The sequence below is a fragment of the Plectropomus leopardus genome, chromosome 5 (genome assembly GCF_026936395.1).
Source record: "Plectropomus leopardus strain MGB_pleo_1.0 chromosome 5, ASM2693639v1, whole genome shotgun sequence".
Classification (NCBI taxonomy): domain Eukaryota; kingdom Metazoa; phylum Chordata; class Actinopteri; order Perciformes; family Serranidae; genus Plectropomus; species Plectropomus leopardus.
Window position 1 is genome coordinate 19,813,305 of NC_142180.1, and position 17,151 is coordinate 19,830,455.

At 39.7% G+C, this 17,151-nt stretch overlaps 1 protein-coding gene across 2 annotated transcripts in view; it reads right to left on the minus strand.

The window, feature by feature from the left end:
* Positions 1-274: 274 nt before the first annotated feature.
* The window catches only part of atp13a3 (ATPase 13A3), a 36,835-nt gene continuing 19,958 nt past the window's right edge, over positions 275-17,151 (minus strand). The window contains exons 6-34 of one of the 2 annotated variants that reach the window (XM_042516049.2): positions 16,933-17,003; positions 16,580-16,663; positions 16,074-16,143; positions 15,070-15,204; positions 14,817-14,889; positions 13,867-13,998; positions 12,912-13,097; positions 12,101-12,258; positions 11,109-11,297; positions 10,796-10,857; positions 10,017-10,167; positions 9,617-9,736; positions 9,249-9,266; positions 8,657-8,810; positions 8,249-8,369; positions 7,837-7,961; positions 6,859-7,019; positions 6,226-6,354; positions 5,994-6,073; positions 5,831-5,873; positions 5,609-5,718; positions 5,161-5,257; positions 4,999-5,071; positions 4,670-4,847; positions 3,911-4,089; positions 3,719-3,807; positions 3,409-3,489; positions 1,786-1,878; positions 275-705 (exon numbers count right to left, since the gene is read on the minus strand). In XM_042516049.2, coding sequence (XP_042371983.2) covers positions 508-705; positions 1,786-1,878; positions 3,409-3,489; positions 3,719-3,807; positions 3,911-4,089; positions 4,670-4,847; positions 4,999-5,071; positions 5,161-5,257; positions 5,609-5,718; positions 5,831-5,873; positions 5,994-6,073; positions 6,226-6,354; positions 6,859-7,019; positions 7,837-7,961; positions 8,249-8,369; positions 8,657-8,810; positions 9,249-9,266; positions 9,617-9,736; positions 10,017-10,167; positions 10,796-10,857; positions 11,109-11,297; positions 12,101-12,258; positions 12,912-13,097; positions 13,867-13,998; positions 14,817-14,889; positions 15,070-15,204; positions 16,074-16,143; positions 16,580-16,663; positions 16,933-17,003 — 3,360 coding nt within the window. In that variant the 3' untranslated portion in view covers positions 275-507. The remainder of the gene's footprint in view (positions 706-1,785; positions 1,879-3,408; positions 3,490-3,718; positions 3,808-3,910; positions 4,090-4,669; positions 4,848-4,998; positions 5,072-5,160; positions 5,258-5,608; positions 5,719-5,830; positions 5,874-5,993; positions 6,074-6,225; positions 6,355-6,858; positions 7,020-7,836; positions 7,962-8,248; positions 8,370-8,656; positions 8,811-9,248; positions 9,267-9,616; positions 9,737-10,016; positions 10,168-10,795; positions 10,858-11,108; positions 11,298-12,100; positions 12,259-12,911; positions 13,098-13,866; positions 13,999-14,816; positions 14,890-15,069; positions 15,205-16,073; positions 16,144-16,579; positions 16,664-16,932; positions 17,004-17,151) is intronic. The other variant, XM_088077673.1, reaches the window with a different exon arrangement.

Genomic DNA, 17,151 nt, shown 5'->3' on the forward strand with positions numbered 1-17,151 from the left:
AGCGGGCTCTCTTTTATACCCCTTTCACATAGACAAAGTGAAAGGATTAAAACTGCACTGACTTTAAATCTGAGGAGGTCAACGCTTATATTTGATCTGGCTTATCACCCTCTCCTCCCAGCCTGGGTTATATGCTGCTCGGCTTTGGGGAATAGACATTACAATAAAGAATGAGAATTAAATTTAATGTTAAATTTTTTTCATAACAAAAGTTTTTTTCTTCAAGTGAGCCCTCTGAGCGCACGAGTGGTTGAGCCAGAGATAGTGAGAGTGCTGAGAGAACTGAAACTTCACTTTATTTGGTTCTCATATGTTATCCTAAGGTTTTTGCAGCAACTACTCTGGAACTACAGTATTGATGCAAGTCTCTGCGAAACGTAACGACAAGCAATTATCCTGTGACAGTTCTATCTGTATGGGTCGAATGTTTGTTCAATGAACGCATCATATGCACGCGTCCTGTTTAAAAGGTACAGATTTAGACACTGTGAGAGGCTGTGGGGGGTGCTAGGAGTTGGTCATGATTTGATAGGTTGAGCCATTTTCTGGGCGGGTCTTAGCCTCAGTGGTGGTGGTTGGCTTTGGAGGCCAGTCAGGGTCGACACTTAGCTCCTGGGCCAGATGCATATAGCGAGCCTTGGGTGTCGTCTTGCTTGGGCAGCACAGCCGGGACAGACACTTGTACGCCCGCAGGTCAATGAACCCCTGAAAATACCAAAACCCCAAAAATAAACAAATAAAAAAATAAAAAGACCAGACAAAGGGGGAAAGTGAGGGATGAAAGGTTTCATGAACTTGTGTCACATTTTCTTCTTAAATGCTTTCACTGACCAACGCAAATCTGACAGAGGCATGCTGACATAACTGTGGCATGCAAAATGTGACACTGGAGAAGAGCCATTTGTGTGAAACACAGGCACACATCTTTATACTGATCAACTGCAACAAGAGTTCATGCATGCAAGTTGTTCAAAACAAAACTCAGCATGATAATCGTTTGAAGGAGTTGGCAGGGGCAGCTTTAAGACTGAGCCCACTCCCTAAAAACAAGCTCATGGAGTTAAAGATCAAACCAAGGATTCCACAGATTACAGACTAAAACAAAAAGTAAATGAGTCATTTTTTTTCTTAATCTTATATTGAAAAAAGAAATTTAAGGCCAGCCTGCTTTGATTTTTCATTATATTGTACTGGAAAGGAGCCACTGACAGCAGTGACTAACATAGCAATCTAGGACTAATAGGGAAACTAAGGGTGCAGCAAACAGAGCTTGGCAGGGCATTACATTGATTAAGGTTTTCATTACCTTTAGCAAGGTGGTTCTATGGTGGTTTCTAAAGGAGGTGAGAGCATTACTCCTTCACTTGATAATCAAACTTCGAAATAAGCCAATCACTTCCAAGTGACAAACCTACTTAACTAAATTAAAATGTGCTTACCATTAACCACCAGTAGCTCTAAATGTGAAAATAGCTTTCAGCTTCAGCAAGAATGTCTTTAAGAACAGCTATGAAGCTTATCTCAAAATGGAGCCAGAGAATAGAAGTAAAGTGGTCTGGAATAAAACTGCTATTGTTATCAAGCTGTGGACAGAAGGCCCATCAGAGGGACACGAGAAGGAGAGGACAGGTCAGAATGAGACTGAAGTCTCGCACATGCATGTCTTGGTTAGAAGTTACAATGGAAAGGTGTCTGTAACATTAGAGAAAGTGGCGACAGAGAGAGGAAACACCACACAAGAGGAAAATGAAAGGGCTAAAGAAGAATGTGTCAGATTTTCCCAACCTGTGGTGTCGGGGCGACAGGAGTGATGCCAAAGCTGCCCTGTTTGTCTCGGCTGAACACAAGCTTCCATAAGACGATGTCAAGGATGAAGGTCTATGGAATAGCGCAGTGGGCAGGGGAAAGGGTTACAGAGAGGCTAATTTGATTTCACATAGCCTCTGCATTGTTTTTTTTTTTGCACAGAGATCTTCGATTATTTTTCCAGAGCCACAGAGAATCCAAGCTTTAAGTAATAAAGCGTGGTAACTTTTTTCTTTCATCAAGTTGTTTGTAAATGATTACATGTGTTGTTAAAATTAAATTAAAGGCATACTATGCAGGATTTGTCGTTTGCTGTTTGTAAGTGCAACATTAAAACTTGGCTTCTCCTCCTCGGCTTAACGAGACTGAGAGAGCAGCGGTGGTCAAGTGAGCGAGAGCATGACTAAAGAGAGAAAGCAGCGGACAAAGCAGTGAATTAAAGAAATAATGTTATTTTTCTATTGTTTCAAGGCAGTTTTGTTCTAAAGCACAAAAAACACTCCCATACCTCCTCACAACTCTGCAGAAGGTGTTGCATTTTTGGATTTTGTGTGAGTTCAGCTGAAGCGTATGCTTCAACCTGTCTACTTGACTTTTCGGCTCCGATCTGCACACAGCTTTGCAGCTCGGATCCACAGAGCAGAGGATAGAGACACTACGTTTTTATAAAGTCTCAGCCTTGCACTGCTATTTGGCTGGAGAATACAAACCATTGTCCAAAGCTGACACCCAGAATGGTCCTGAACAAACCAAAATAATATAAGATACAGGCAGAGGGCAGTTTTCATGCAGATAAATACACTGCCACACACTGCTAGTGGGTCATTTGTGATGAGCGAGAGGAATAACTTTTGTGCGAGAATATATATTGTGTTGTAAGGACAATCCTGCATAGTATACAGTTAAGTAATCAATCATGGAAAGTTTTTTCTTCCATCAAGTTGTGCATTAATCGTTACGTGTGTTGTTAAAATCAAATAAAACAGATTAGTAAAAGAGAGAGTACATGGATATTATTGTCTCAAGACACTGAAAACATTGCTGAAAATTTTGATTATGTGCAAAAATAATTTTTGGCAGATTGTTTTTTTTTTTTAATTCAGTTGAAATCGTTAAAGAAATTTGCACTGGAACTTTAAGAAATAGCATAATCTAGAGCATTCGCTAAGAAGTGCATGTACGCAAGGGCAGTCATCTAAAAAGGAAGGCAGATGCATGGTAATACTGCTCCACTGAGTTTGGCAAGCCAGCATAAACTACTCATTGTCATGCAGTGGTACAGCAGTCATTTTTTTTCTTTAAGAGCATCCAGCTATCCAACATCACAAGCATATGCTGCTCTGATGATATTCAAAAGCCCAAATAATGTAAACATTTCATCAAAAAAACAGTCATATAAGTTAAGAGTTAACTGTTACAGACACCATCATCTCTTTAAAGAAAAGAACATTTTCACTTTACAACATAAATTCTTCTCACAACGCAAGATTGATCCTGCTGTCCAGCTAAATGAGACAAAGATGAGCACACCGCATGAAAAAACAAAAAACTGAACATGAGAAAAACATCTACTGCTACAATGTGTATAAATGTGTGTCTTACCTCCACCAAAACAGACACAGCAGAATTGACAAAGATGATGAGAAAGAGTTTTAGCCTCCACTCAAACGGGACACAAACAATCTGTACGCAGAGAGGCAGAGAAAGATAATCCAATCCCTTAAAAATATAGCCATGTTCAATATGACCATCTGAAATCATAACAATATATATGACAGGAAATAAGGAAAGGCATACTAGCTCTAGCACATAATATTATGTCAAAATTTTGAAAGACATAATAAAACAAGCTACAGCCTATGCCAGAGCTGAGTAAAGTGGTATGTTTCTTGTGTGAGTGGTGTCTTCTTACCTCGAGAAACTCATCAATGTCTTTGATAGGGTGGAACATGATGAACAGCAGGAAAAAATACAAACTCAAGGCAGAAAGCACAAAAGGCCCTGTGAAGAACACAACCAAACACAAAAACTTACAGATATAAAACACATTGAAGTAACTTTGTAACTGTTTTAGGACAGATTTATTAGTAAACAAGTTTCTTACAATTCTTGTAGCTAGGCTGCCTGAAGGGTTTGCCCTTTGAGAAAACAATGGCAACAATGAGATACTGGAAGCAGGAGACATAAAAGAGGCTGGTGTTCTCGTAGTTTTGGATGTTGTGGTCGTCTACTTCTGTGTCATTGTGGTCAGACACATTAATATGTGATGACTGGTTGCAGGCACTGAGAGAGAGATAAGTGAAAGGAGAGTTTGGTTCAACACTGAAATACATTGTATCCCTTACAGTCAGGATGGTGGTAAAGATTTGATTTTTAATATCATTCCTAACTTTAGTGGATCATCAGGAATGAATTCAACCTGCTGAGGCTCTGGTCTGAAATAAGACCAAACTTTTCTATGGATGCCAAGACAAAGGCCAAAATGTGTCCCACAACAGGTTAGGTAAAGTTTCCCATTTGTAGCCTAGCCGATCGCTGGAAATACCTTTCACTCTATGCTTTTCCTATATGATTGTGTTGAGGACTTGAGGCCTCTCCTGGCATATTAAGAGGAGCGAGGAGTCAGCTGTCAATGACGGTATAAAACAGTCAATAAAACAGTTTATCAACAATTCTGAATCACCACAAACAGAGGAGGTGCTTGAGCAAACATTCAGAAATGTGCCCACAAAATTCAGCGCTGACTGATGCTGAAGTTTGTGAGATTAGACAGACAGACAGACTAACACATACAACCAAACACGTGATCCTGCCCAGGATTAAACCTGCTGGAGTTACACAGAAAATTACAGCGGGTACTCACTCTGTAAGTGGCGTCCAGACTGAGTACCAGGGCTGCTGTCGGACCCAAAGGAATGTGATGGTCTGGAAGCCCAAGCAGATGAGGATCTGGGTCAGCACAGAGAACAGCAGAGGCCCTGAGATCAGACCTGATGGGGGACGACGTGACACTAGTTCTTTCCAAGCTGGGTTCAGACTCACTGAAGAAGAGCAGGGAGAAAAGGATGGGCAGAAAACAGACATTGTCGGTGAGCAGAAGAGGCAGGAAGCAAAGATAGAAAAATAAAAGCCAGATACATAACCATGATAAAAAACACATCACCTTATCTTTGTTAATTTTCTTTTACTTACTGGTAAAGACAATGAGAAGGATGATGGCAATATCAATGAAGAGGAACTGGAAGTCTCCAAGGTTACTGAGGATCTAAGAAACCAAAGCAACAGTTCAGAAACTGTATTTTTTATTGATTTATCAGCTACTATTGATTATGAAAGCAGCATTACAGTACGTACAGAGTAGAGTAAAGTGACACTGATGTACTGGATGATGCTGTAGAGGGCCATGAACTTGAACACACAAAAGGAGGTGATGAGAGCAGCACGCCCCTCTCTGGAAATGTAATATATAAAGAACTGTTATGTCACTTTGCTAGAAAAACCCAACAGTTTCATCCATGTGTATAAAAAAAACTGGATGGTTTTATTGTTCAAGTGTGAAAACTGAACCCATTTATAAGCTCAAGAACTTCAAATAAGTCAGAAAATGAACTGCTAAGTCAAAAGCTTCTCTTCAATCACTAAATCAAGGGTTTATGCTTCATTACCACCACTACAAAATAGTAATGAAAAAAACATTGTCCATCCCAGTGCTTTTGTGCTGAGATGTTCATTTATCACTTTAACGTTTCATATTTCCTCTGACATGTATTTATTTAATGTGAGGCACTCAAATGAAACAAACCTGATGAGGCTGGGGACACAGGAGATGTTGGGGGTCCTTGAGGTGAAGGGAGATGCTACTGAGGCCTCGAGCTCTGACAGAGAGATGCCACCATGAGCCCTCTTCAGAGCCTAAGTGGGGAAAGTGCAAAATATTAAATTTGTCCAGATAACAGTCAATTGAAGCCCATGCCAACATGTTACTGTCACATTAATAGTTGCTCTTAAAAGCAGCTGTACATACCCCACAATCGTTTGCGCCATCTCCACACATCCCCACAAAGTAGCTTTGAGCAAATAATAAAGAACAGTGATTATGTGCTCCATTTTGTAGCATATATTGTGAATGTAATACTTAATTTAATATTTTTTTATGGTCACATTACGTGTTCAACGTTAATACTCACTCTACGCCCTGCAGTGCCTCAATGAGCTGGGTTTTCTGGTCCGGGGCCATTCTGGCAAACACTGTGCCATGTAGCACCAACTGCAAGAAAGAAGACAGGGGCATACCCACAGATACATTAGGTGTCATGGAGATACATTTACCAAAAGAACAATAAGAGCAACTTTAACATTTTTATTAAAGTGACAGTAAACCAGTGGAGCGATGTCCACTCTATTTAAAAGACCTCGTACCTTTTGGAGCATGTCAGGGAAATGCTCGGTGATGACAGCAAATGACTTTCCGTTCATAGCAAAGTGATACAGCTCTTGTGTTTCGGGCTCATCTACATGACACACGTCCTCCAGACTGATGTTTACTTCCTGTTAATGCAACAAGTGTTTGGGTTAGAGACGAAACATTATACGACACCAAAAGAGGGTTGCTTAATTTAACTATTTAAAGTTGAAATGCTATGATTTGCAAAGATCAAATTTTATTATTCAGCTGTTATAGTGGATTGCACTATGTACACAAATGCATTTAGTTGTGTAGACTATGCATATACTACATATACTATAGGCTATGCATTCATATAAATACATTTATATATGAGAAAAGTATTTGCTGTGGTTTAAACCATGTTGTTTCAAACTTGCTTCCCTCATCCGACTTAATGATGAAAAAGCCGATCTGACACTACCGCAACCCGCTGAAAGGCGTTCTGGCAAGCTTTGACCCGACTCTGTAGACGGTCCATCTCGGGTGCGACCTGGCACGAGTTGGCGCGTTTAGATTCGCACATCTATATGGCACAGTTTGACTGTGTGTGGCCAAAAGTGCTAATAAAAAAGCCCCACATGTTAGCAATAACCCCATCGCCTCACCTCCAGGCGAGATGTCTTGTTCGGCCTGTCAGCGTATCTCCAGGTGATCTTGGCAGCTTGTCCATCAAAGGGAGGGAGGGCATCAGCAATGATGACTGTGTCTTTGGGGGGGATCATTCCACAGTCTCGGGCCACAGAGATAGCTGTCAGCATGTTGTCACCTGGAATGTGAATAAAGAATACATTTCTTGTTTTACATTTTCGACCAGAAATATTAATATTTATTTTAGTATGGAGCAGATGCTGAACGGAAACAGCAGCCTGTTTTGCTGGAACCCTATATATATATATATATATGTATATATATAAAGGGTTTATGGAGAAAGAGGATGAAGCCTGGTTTTGAAGTGGGTGAATAGATCACTCAAAGATTGTTTCAACATTTAAGACCTGTATAGCAACCTCCATAAAACAGATGATGAGCTGAAAGCTATGCAAGAAGTAAAAGAATCCTCTGGCAGATATCTGAATTAGTTTGTGCCAGTTACATTGAGCAGCCTACAAAATTGAGATTACAGGTACAGCTGAGTAAATACAAGAGGGAATAAATCTTTTGGTTTCCAATACACGGATTACCAAACTCATTATGCTGCCAGTGAAGCAATACAAGAGCTTTAATCAACCACAGGCAGAAAGAGACATGAAGATTGTGTGTTATCTTTAGTGACTATATTGATGTTGTTAGTATATATCCTTTATTTAACCAGAAAAAAGCCTCACTGAGATTTAAATTCTCTTTTCCAAGAGCAACCTGGCCAAGAGGGCAGCATCAACATTGTTACAGCAATAAACAATAAGCAATAAACTGTCACACCACGAAGAGCAGGCATAACTTCCAGTTAAAATGAAACACAAAACACAGTTAAATTTATAAACATGTACAATTTTGAAAAACGATGTCAGTGACAAATTTAGTAGGAGTGGTTTAGCTAAGGCGTGTGTGTGTGTATGTGTGTGTGAATGTGTACACAGTCTCACCAGTAACCATAACAGTGCGGATGTTGGCTCGGCGGAGGTCCTGCAGCACTCCTGGGGTTTCTGCCTTAAGCTTGTTCTGCATGATGATCAGACCTAGGAACTCCATGTTTGCCTCTATGTGATCCCTAGTTCAAAGGAAAATATGTACTCATATGTGCTTAAGTGCCAAAAACCAAAATGTGTAGAATACAAGGGCAACATGCAAACATTATTAACATTCTGAGTACAATAGAGCCCCTTCATTTAACTTTCATATTCATGTCATAGACTGAAGGAATTCAGCATTGACAGTGTTATGTCATCAGTCTGAAGTAGTACGCTAAAAGCAGCAGCAATTCTCAGCTAGAGGTTCGCTGGATACATTTAAAACTAATGTCAAAAGTAACAATATCATCATTATTGAGAATGGTACCTGTTGATGTTCTGGACTTTGTGCCAAGTCATTTTGGATTCAAGTCTGCGATGAGCCAGAGCTATGACCCTGAAACCCTGCTTGGTGTAGCCCTCCAAAACCTCTGCAAAGTTTTCTGGCACTGCAAACACAAAGAGAGACAATGAAGTAATGAGGAAAGTTAGAGTGTGACAGACAGCAAGTAAAGATGTGGTAGAGCAGAGGCACCACTCAGGACTGTGGTTTTAATGGTTCCCTATTCTCTAGCCAGATGTAATTACTGGCTAAAATTCAGTTATTGGAACAATACCAATAATCTATTTATCTTACTTATCAGCCAATAACACTCCATAACAGCCACCGTGCACCCTTATTATACTTTTCAGTGCTGATTGTCACTACAGCATTAATAGTAACTAGACACTTTACCTGTATCTTTCTTGCAGAGGCTTGCCACCACCTCTGGTGCTCCCTTCGTGTAGGCATCCATACGTTTCTCCCCGAGCAGACGAGCCACCACACACATCCTCTGGAGTGCTGAGGAGAAGGGAAACTGGCGCACGATACCTATTTCATACGCTGACTGCACAAGCACACCCACGCAGACACATGAAAAAACAAATGTCAAGGAGAAAAAAAACTCAAAAAATTTCAATCATAGATAATGCTAATCAATGTCTAATTACATAAAGGACTATTACTAGAATGTGGTTGACAAATGTTGGTTGACAAAATCATTACACCTACACTGATAAGATCCTTTCTTTTAATTAAATAATAAACAAATCAAATGAGACACTGACAAGTTAATAAAGATTGAAAATATATATATATATATATATATATATATATATATATATATGTGTTTTTGAGGACATATATATATATATATATATATATATATATATATATATATATATATATATTTTTTTTTTTTTTTAAAAACTGACCATAACTTTTTATTTGGTGAGAAACAATGAATTTGATAAGTACAGTACCAAAAAGGAAGCAGGGAACTTACAGAAATCTCATATAGTTCCTGAAATGAGAAAAAGAGCAGAGAGGGATTAGTCAGCCAGTCATTCACAGTATAACTCGCTGTTTTTATGCTTTGGTGGTAGTGTCTACGTTGAAGTGCAAGAATATGCTGGTTTTAAATTAAACCACTATACTAAAGACTGCATGATAAAAAAGCCAGAGAACCAATAATACAATGTCCAAGTCCACATTCCAGCTCAATTTTTTAAAAAAGAACATCAGAGTGATAAATCTGTATATATTTCAGTTTAAATATTTGATGTTACTAGTGATAAGATAATCTTTTTTAGACATGTTTAAGACTTTGAGGATCTGTGGTTATTTTTTTGTGAACTGGCTTGCTGTTCGTACCATGTCCTGCTCTGTTGATGCAGCAGTTTCGGGGGGCAACAGCTGTTTTGGGGGTCGAACCACAGTGGGCATGATACGGTTGTGCAGAGATGTTTCCTCCTCAGTGGCCTCTTCTAAGATCTGGTCAGATTAAGGTTTGAAGAAAAAAAAGGTTCATAAAAATGTAGATGCAACAACAGTGAGAGATATCAAGAAGAATGTGTAAACATATGGATTAATTTATTAATTATGGATCTTCTTCTTCTTTCTCGTTCTGTCACACACTGGTAGCCTGCACATACAATGGATTCCAAAGGCTTTCTGTCCCCATATACCTTTTTAAGGGCGTTCTGACTAATCACACTATCACTGTGCCTCCCTGACCAACATTATGCTTTTGAATAGTTGTAGAACAACTCACCCAGCCTGTAGCTTCAAACATTTTTAGGTCCAGCGGGTCTCCAGACAGCTGGCCATCTATTTTGGTGAGAGAGTGGCAGGTGGCCATACAAGCCACAAACTGGGACTTGACAAGATTTTCTTTGTATGCGTTTTCCTCTGACAGGTGGAAACTGGAGAGGCAGAAGAAACGGGAAGCAGACAAGGAGAAAAGTTTTACTCTGGTATATAAACAGGAAGATACAAGTAAGACAAATGGACATTTTTATTTTCATGATGTGAAAAAAATCTCTGTGAGAATAAAACTGCTTCCATAAGCAATGGATCCCAATGACATGCATAGAAAAAAAGAGTATAGTAATAGTGCAGAATTATGCCTTACCATTATGCCTTCTTACTACAGAGAAATGCATAGAATTTTAAATTTAGGGACATAAATAATCATCACTTGATATTACTGCACATTATAATATCTAACCAAAAGTTGCATTACTGTGCAGCCCCACAGATTAAAACAAATCATAAGAGTACACCATTTGGTTTAAGATTAAGTCGATCTCTTTTGGCATCTACATAATTTCACTATAACAGATTGACACAATCACAACACAATCATTCTAGTTCATCATCAGCATTTACTTAAATTTGAAATGAGGGAAATGAGACCTTTATAAGAAGATATAGCAGTACATTTCAAATCCTTTCCACCAGGTAATCAGCCTTGAGATTTAGGATGCAGCCAAAAATGCACTGAAACAGTCGTATCTCTGTGTGTGATAATAAGAGTGTAGACCAGCTTACCTGCCATTCTCAACCCTCTGGACTCCCCACAGGTCTAATCCATCTTCTGTCAGAGTTCCAGTCTATAAGCAGAGAGAAAGCATAATTTAACTTGGAGAAATTTAATTTAATTTGATTCAAACTCAGTTATTCAAAGTATTCTAGTCCAACTGCTGTTCAGATGATTGTGCTGTATACTTGTGCCTTTATTTTCAGGTATTTTATTGTAAGCCTACAGACAATGGAGTCTTTAAACAGTATTTCAGCGATACGTGAGGTCAGTGTGACTATTTGGAAGAGCAAAAACAACAGTCATACAACCGCCAGTTCTCACCTTGTCAAAGCAGACCAGATTGATTTGACCGCAGATATTGATCCTCTGTGGGCTGATACAGAAAATGCCAAGGTGTTTGAGGCGGCGCTGGGCGTACACAATGCCAGCCGTCATGGCAGCTGGCAGCGCCGGTGGAACAGTGATGGTGATGATGTCCAGAGACTCAATAATGATGGTCTTTGCTGGCACCTGTGGCAAGCAGAGAGGAAAAAGTAAGAAAAACTTTACTTTAATTTGATTGCCACCCTTCCAGCTATAAATCTGCGGTCCTAGTACTGGTCACTCACTATCACTCATTTGTTGTTGTCAAGTTGTCAAGAGCCACTTTTGAACTGAACAATATGGAGGCATGTTTGTGTCTGATTGTTAATTTTAAGAACAAATCTAAAGCAAGAACTTGAACTAACCGATCCTCTGAACCAACGTACCCCACAACAACCTTGCAATCATAAAGCAAGCATCACAGAGACCGTGACACTAATATCTCAAACTGCTCACGTTCTGCACCACACAGTGAGTCAGACATCTATTGTCATCCTCAAAGTCCGTGAGTAACAGTGATCAGCTCTGACGACATCAGAATCAGTGTGTATGCATAAACCATCCACCTGCCACCTGCCACCTCCTCGATTTGATAATTTCATCCAATTTAGAGACCTGTGCCTACATAGGCATTTCCCACCCTCTCTGTCAGGCCCGGTCGGATTATATTGCCTTTTGTATTGATGTTTGAGTGATTTACTTTAATGATTAGAGAGGCTGATTTCAGTCATTTAAAACGTTTCCACGTGCACAGTAATGTCACTCACTGCAGCAAATATCAAGGGACGTTAAAGCAGCAAAACTAAAAAGAAGTTGTAAACTTTACTGAAGCTTCTGAAATAATCAAGTTACTATGCTTTTCCTCTATTTAAATGTGCAAAACTGAACCCATGTCGTTCAAAATCAATGCATTGGTGCTTGTTTAATCTGCTCGTCACCTCCTTGATTACCTCATTCATGACGCTGAGGACGATGGAGTAGACAAAGCCAATTCCAGCCACAGCCACCAGACACAGCAGGAAGAGGTAGGCATCACGGTACAGCTTGAAGTCGGTGGGTTTTGGATAAAGGATGGAGCGCACCAGCTGGCCTTTGGCTGTGCTGAAACCTGGTGAAGAAGTTGTTATGAGAAGTTTTTGATCAAATATTTGATATTGAACTCCTTTCAAACAAGGGCTCAGGTCTCTGAACTGTGATGAAACAAGGATTGAACTGCAGAGCACGAAATAAAATGGCTCCCTGAATGAAAGGGATATTTCTGACGCTGAAATGCTGTGTTGCTTATTAATGAGCAGTAGCTGATACTGTGATGTCTGTCTTTTGTTAACTGTCTTTTTATTGTTGGTCTGAAAAAAACCCTTGTATCTCAGTCAACTTCATTAAGTACATTTCACTGTACTGATGTAACATGTAAAGCAGGAGACTTAAGTCCCAATGCATGGGTTCAGCATATATGTAGAAATATGACAGGCGTGATTCCCATACAGGGACTTATGGTTCTCAGTAAAACTCAACCATATAAAAATCACATGTGAATATCTGTTTTAGTACCAAACTTTCTACACCAAATAAAAAGTCCCAAACACTGACACTTCTATGCCACACACACACACACACACACACACACACACACACACACACACACACACACACACACACACACACACACACACACACACACACACACACACACACACACACACACACACACACACACACACACACACACACACACACACACACACACACACACCCCCCTACCTGTGCGGACCACCACAGCTTTGACCAGTTCGCCTGTGTAGAAGCGGGTCTGGATGACTTGGGTGCCACAGAAGAGTGTGTGTCTCTTATGCTCCTCAGTGTTGTAGGCACTGTCAGCCTCCTCCTCCCCCCTCTCCCCAGGCAACGGGTTGGGGAGGTTGGTCTTTGTTACAGGAACGCTCTCACCTGATGGGGAGTGATAGGATCATATCAGGACGGGCTGCTGGAGGAGATTTACAGAAAGAGTATTTTGACGTTTGCATTCTCCTGTGGTTTTTTTTTTTTAAAGGTACAGTATCTAGGAATTTAGATTCAAAGATTCATACCATCAGTCGGAGAGGCCTGAGTCGACTGAGACTACACAAGTTGAGCAGTCCTCTAAATTTTCTTTTTTTTGTTAGTCAGATCATTTTAAATAACATCACTGTCCCCGTTATTGTCCAGCTGAAACACTATTCAAAATCCCAAACTCTGTATGAAAAAAAAACACAAATAGTTGAATTTTCTTATTGAAGAGCCAAATGTAATTTGACTGACATAAACAACGACTCGGGACCAGCATTAGAGGATTTGTTGGTTACTGTCTGTAAACACGCTAACCAGCGAAAGATTAAATCTTGTTTTGGAAACAGCCCACTTGGCATTTTCACCTCAATGTATTTGCCATTTTTCAGCACTGTGTCCATTAATTTTGCAGTTTCCTCTTGAATGCATGCTGCTTACAACCTGGTACCCAGATGCTAACTGTTTGTAAAGTCCCACCTGCACACCATGCCCAGGAAATCCTGAACACAGCAAAATAAGAATAAAATAAGAAAAGACAGGTAGAGTGCAGAGTCCCTACAGATAAATGCAATTAATATTCCCCTGCATACTGTACCTTTAAGTTTATGTACAAATATTCCAACAGACATTCTTTTGTCCCAGGATTTAAATCGTCAGATGCCCTTCTAACCTGTGAGCATGCTTTCATTGACGATACAGGTGCCGCTGACCAGCACAGCGTCACATGGCATGATGGTCCCATTGCTCGGGATGACCATCACATCACCGGGCACCAGATCAGTTGACAAGATTTCGTCGATATCTGGGAGGGAAGAGGGGTGCAATGAGAAGTTAAATGTGTGAATCAAATATGAACAGGTGCAGTGTGGGTGACAAAACAGAAGATAGAAGAGTGTGGAGATATGTGAAAAGTGTGTAAATGAGCTGAGAGTAGCAGATGGTGGATCAGAGGGTGAGAAACGAGATATTTTGTGTGTCAGAGCCCCAGAGTCTTGTTCAGCACATCTCTCATTACTCATGCCTCTCTAGGCTGCAGGAAAAGTGCTGAGGCATCACAAGCAAGGCCAGTGCAGTAAATGGATGTATAAACAAAAATATAAGATGTGTAGTAACTTTCATGACAATGTTTCTAACAAATTCAGAGAGACAGTTTAATTTGATATTTTGGCCAATTCATTGAATTAATTCTAATTGGCTACAGCTCATAAGACACATGACAGACTGCTTCTGCAGCACCTCTACAGACACTATTGCCTAATTTAAAAGGTATTCAGACAGACAAAAGCATGCTGAACTGTAAAAGAGTGCTTCTAAATGTTTACAAAGGCTATGCCCACTGTCTAACATACGCACAGTCTCTCTCTAAGTCTGCACTGTCCCACCCTAGCAGCCATCTGGAGGACAGCCAAAGCAGAGCGACTGTGTTATTGAATCTGGCCAAGCACAGAAGCAGAAAAATTTCTTCTGTCAGGTTTGGTTTGGAAAGCACTCTTCAGAAAATCAGGACACTGGTTAGAATAATACATGCTGCACACTATTCAAATGACTATGCAAAGGTTATCCAGGGAAAGGAGAGAAACAACAAAAAAAAAAAGACAAAAACAAACAAAATTGACAAACCATTGTTGGCTCGGCATACAGACACACGGACAATACTGTGAGCTGCCACCATATCGTGAAGCATGACGTATTGCTGGAAAAAAGGAACAAAGGAAACAGATGAGAAACTTTAGACAGCCTCTTGAATCTCATGGCCACCTGTGTGACTGTGAGGGTGCTAAACAAAAACCATACGCACACACCAGGTCTTGCCATAGCCATGAGGTCAGATAAATCTGGTTTGAAAAAAGTTTCAGCTTTTTGTGGATCTCACCTTTTTGATGGTGTACAGAGAGGTAGCTATGGATATGACCGACATGAAAAGAATGGCCACAGCATAATAGTAATACTCATCGGCACTCCACAGGATCACACTGAAGAGCTGGAAGATGTAGAAAGGGTTGAGGACCTGCAGGAGGAGACGAACAGACACAGATTAGTGTGGCAAAGGCAAAGGTGTGATTATTAAGACACTACTTCATGAATTTACAAAAAAAGATGTCTACTTGGAGACATAACCACAATGATACCAGGACAATAAAAGGACATTTTGATTAACACAATTCATCAAGTTTCCATATGTCTACATGATTCCTATTAACAAGATGTATACTTACTTATGTATCCTGAAATATGTTGATGTTATATTTTATATACATACCTGAGCAAGGTTTAAGGTCTTAAAGGATTAAATTATACAGTACAAATAAGTGTTAAATAAAAAGATACCACTGAGGCAGTGTTAGACTTTATAAACATACCTGTTAAGTAATGTTAACTAAGTTCTTTGAGTTGTAACCACTGCAACTGTAATTCCACTACTTATGATCGTGACATGTAAATAGTTACTTTTTAAATTAAATGAGATGGATGAATTACAGTTAAGGTTACAAAGGCTAAACCGAAGTGTCGTTGTTTCTTCTCTTTGTATACACATCCCTGTGTTGGTCTGCAGGGGGCATTAGTGTGGTATTTACAAGTAAAACACATGCATAGTGTACATACACTATTTTTGAAGAGATTCAGTAAGGACATAATTTCCTTTACAATTATGTGCATATCTGCAAAGGTCTCTTTATCTAACAGCTGGGGAAGAATAAAACTTACATTAGTTTGCAAAGGTTTGACTTCACGTTTGAATGAGCTGAACTGATACAAAACTTTACAGTATGCATGTAATTTGTAATGAACAAGTTGAAAAGATGTCTTTTATTTGAGGACAATTCAAATTCTGAGTGAAAGAAAAAGCTGACAGTGTTACAGCAAACTGGGCCCTACCTCTTTGATAAGCAGCTTGAAAACAGAAGGCACTTTCACTGCAATTTCATTCACACCGAAGAACAGTCTCCTGACAAGAGGTGAAAGAGGCATTCATGAGCCAAATGTTGTGAACCAGAACTTCACATATAAAAACACACATTCACACACACACATACACATAGTATAGAGCAGAGCAAAACATTGTAATACTTAAGGTTAAGGGTATGTAGGTTTTCATTTTAAACAATATCAGCAGATGATTTCACCGATTACTTTCTACTCTGAGAAAAATTATTGGGGCTGTACAGTATAAATCATATTTTTAACAGGTCTGCACTGACTTCCCCTGACTACATGTGAGGAATCCCCACTGAAAACTGACCTCACAAAACAAAAAATGAAAAAAATGTTGGGGTACAGGGCTTATAAACCTAGTAATAAGTCATTAAACAGGCCCAAATACCCTCCTTCTGTCTGGCTGTCTAAAGTTGTGCAACATATCCTCCAGACAGGCAAGATGTTACCTGTACTCCTGCTGGTTCCTGGTCAGGCCTGCGCTGTGCTCCGAGTGGAGGGTGGAGCAGCTGACCTGAAGATCCTCCAGGCCGCTGTAGAGGAGATATTGACCAAAGCAGGGGACAAAGTCAACACTTTTAGTACACATTACTGTGCTAACAACACAAGTCTAACATTTACAACTGTGTTGTAATGTTTGTTTTTCCCTTTTCATTTTAAAGCTCTTTGAGTTATGAAATAGGGCTGTAAATATTGAGTTATAATTACTGTTGCGTTCATTGCATATATACTTCAAGATAAACCTTTAACCAATTTAGCTTCCTATAAAAATAGCCCAAAGAAACAATCAAAGAATGCTTACGTTAAAACTTCAAAGTTCTGCACTTCGTCATTCCAATAATACTTTGTGCTATGGAAGGTAAAATAGCGAATCTGTGACAAACAGAACAGGGGAGGGGCAGAGAGAGGGGACACACGTCAGCATTATTGTATTGCTGTCCACATACTTAAAGGCAAAAACAAAGTAAACTGAAAGGTAAAGTGCAACATACAATTTCAATAACATCAATTTGATTAATTG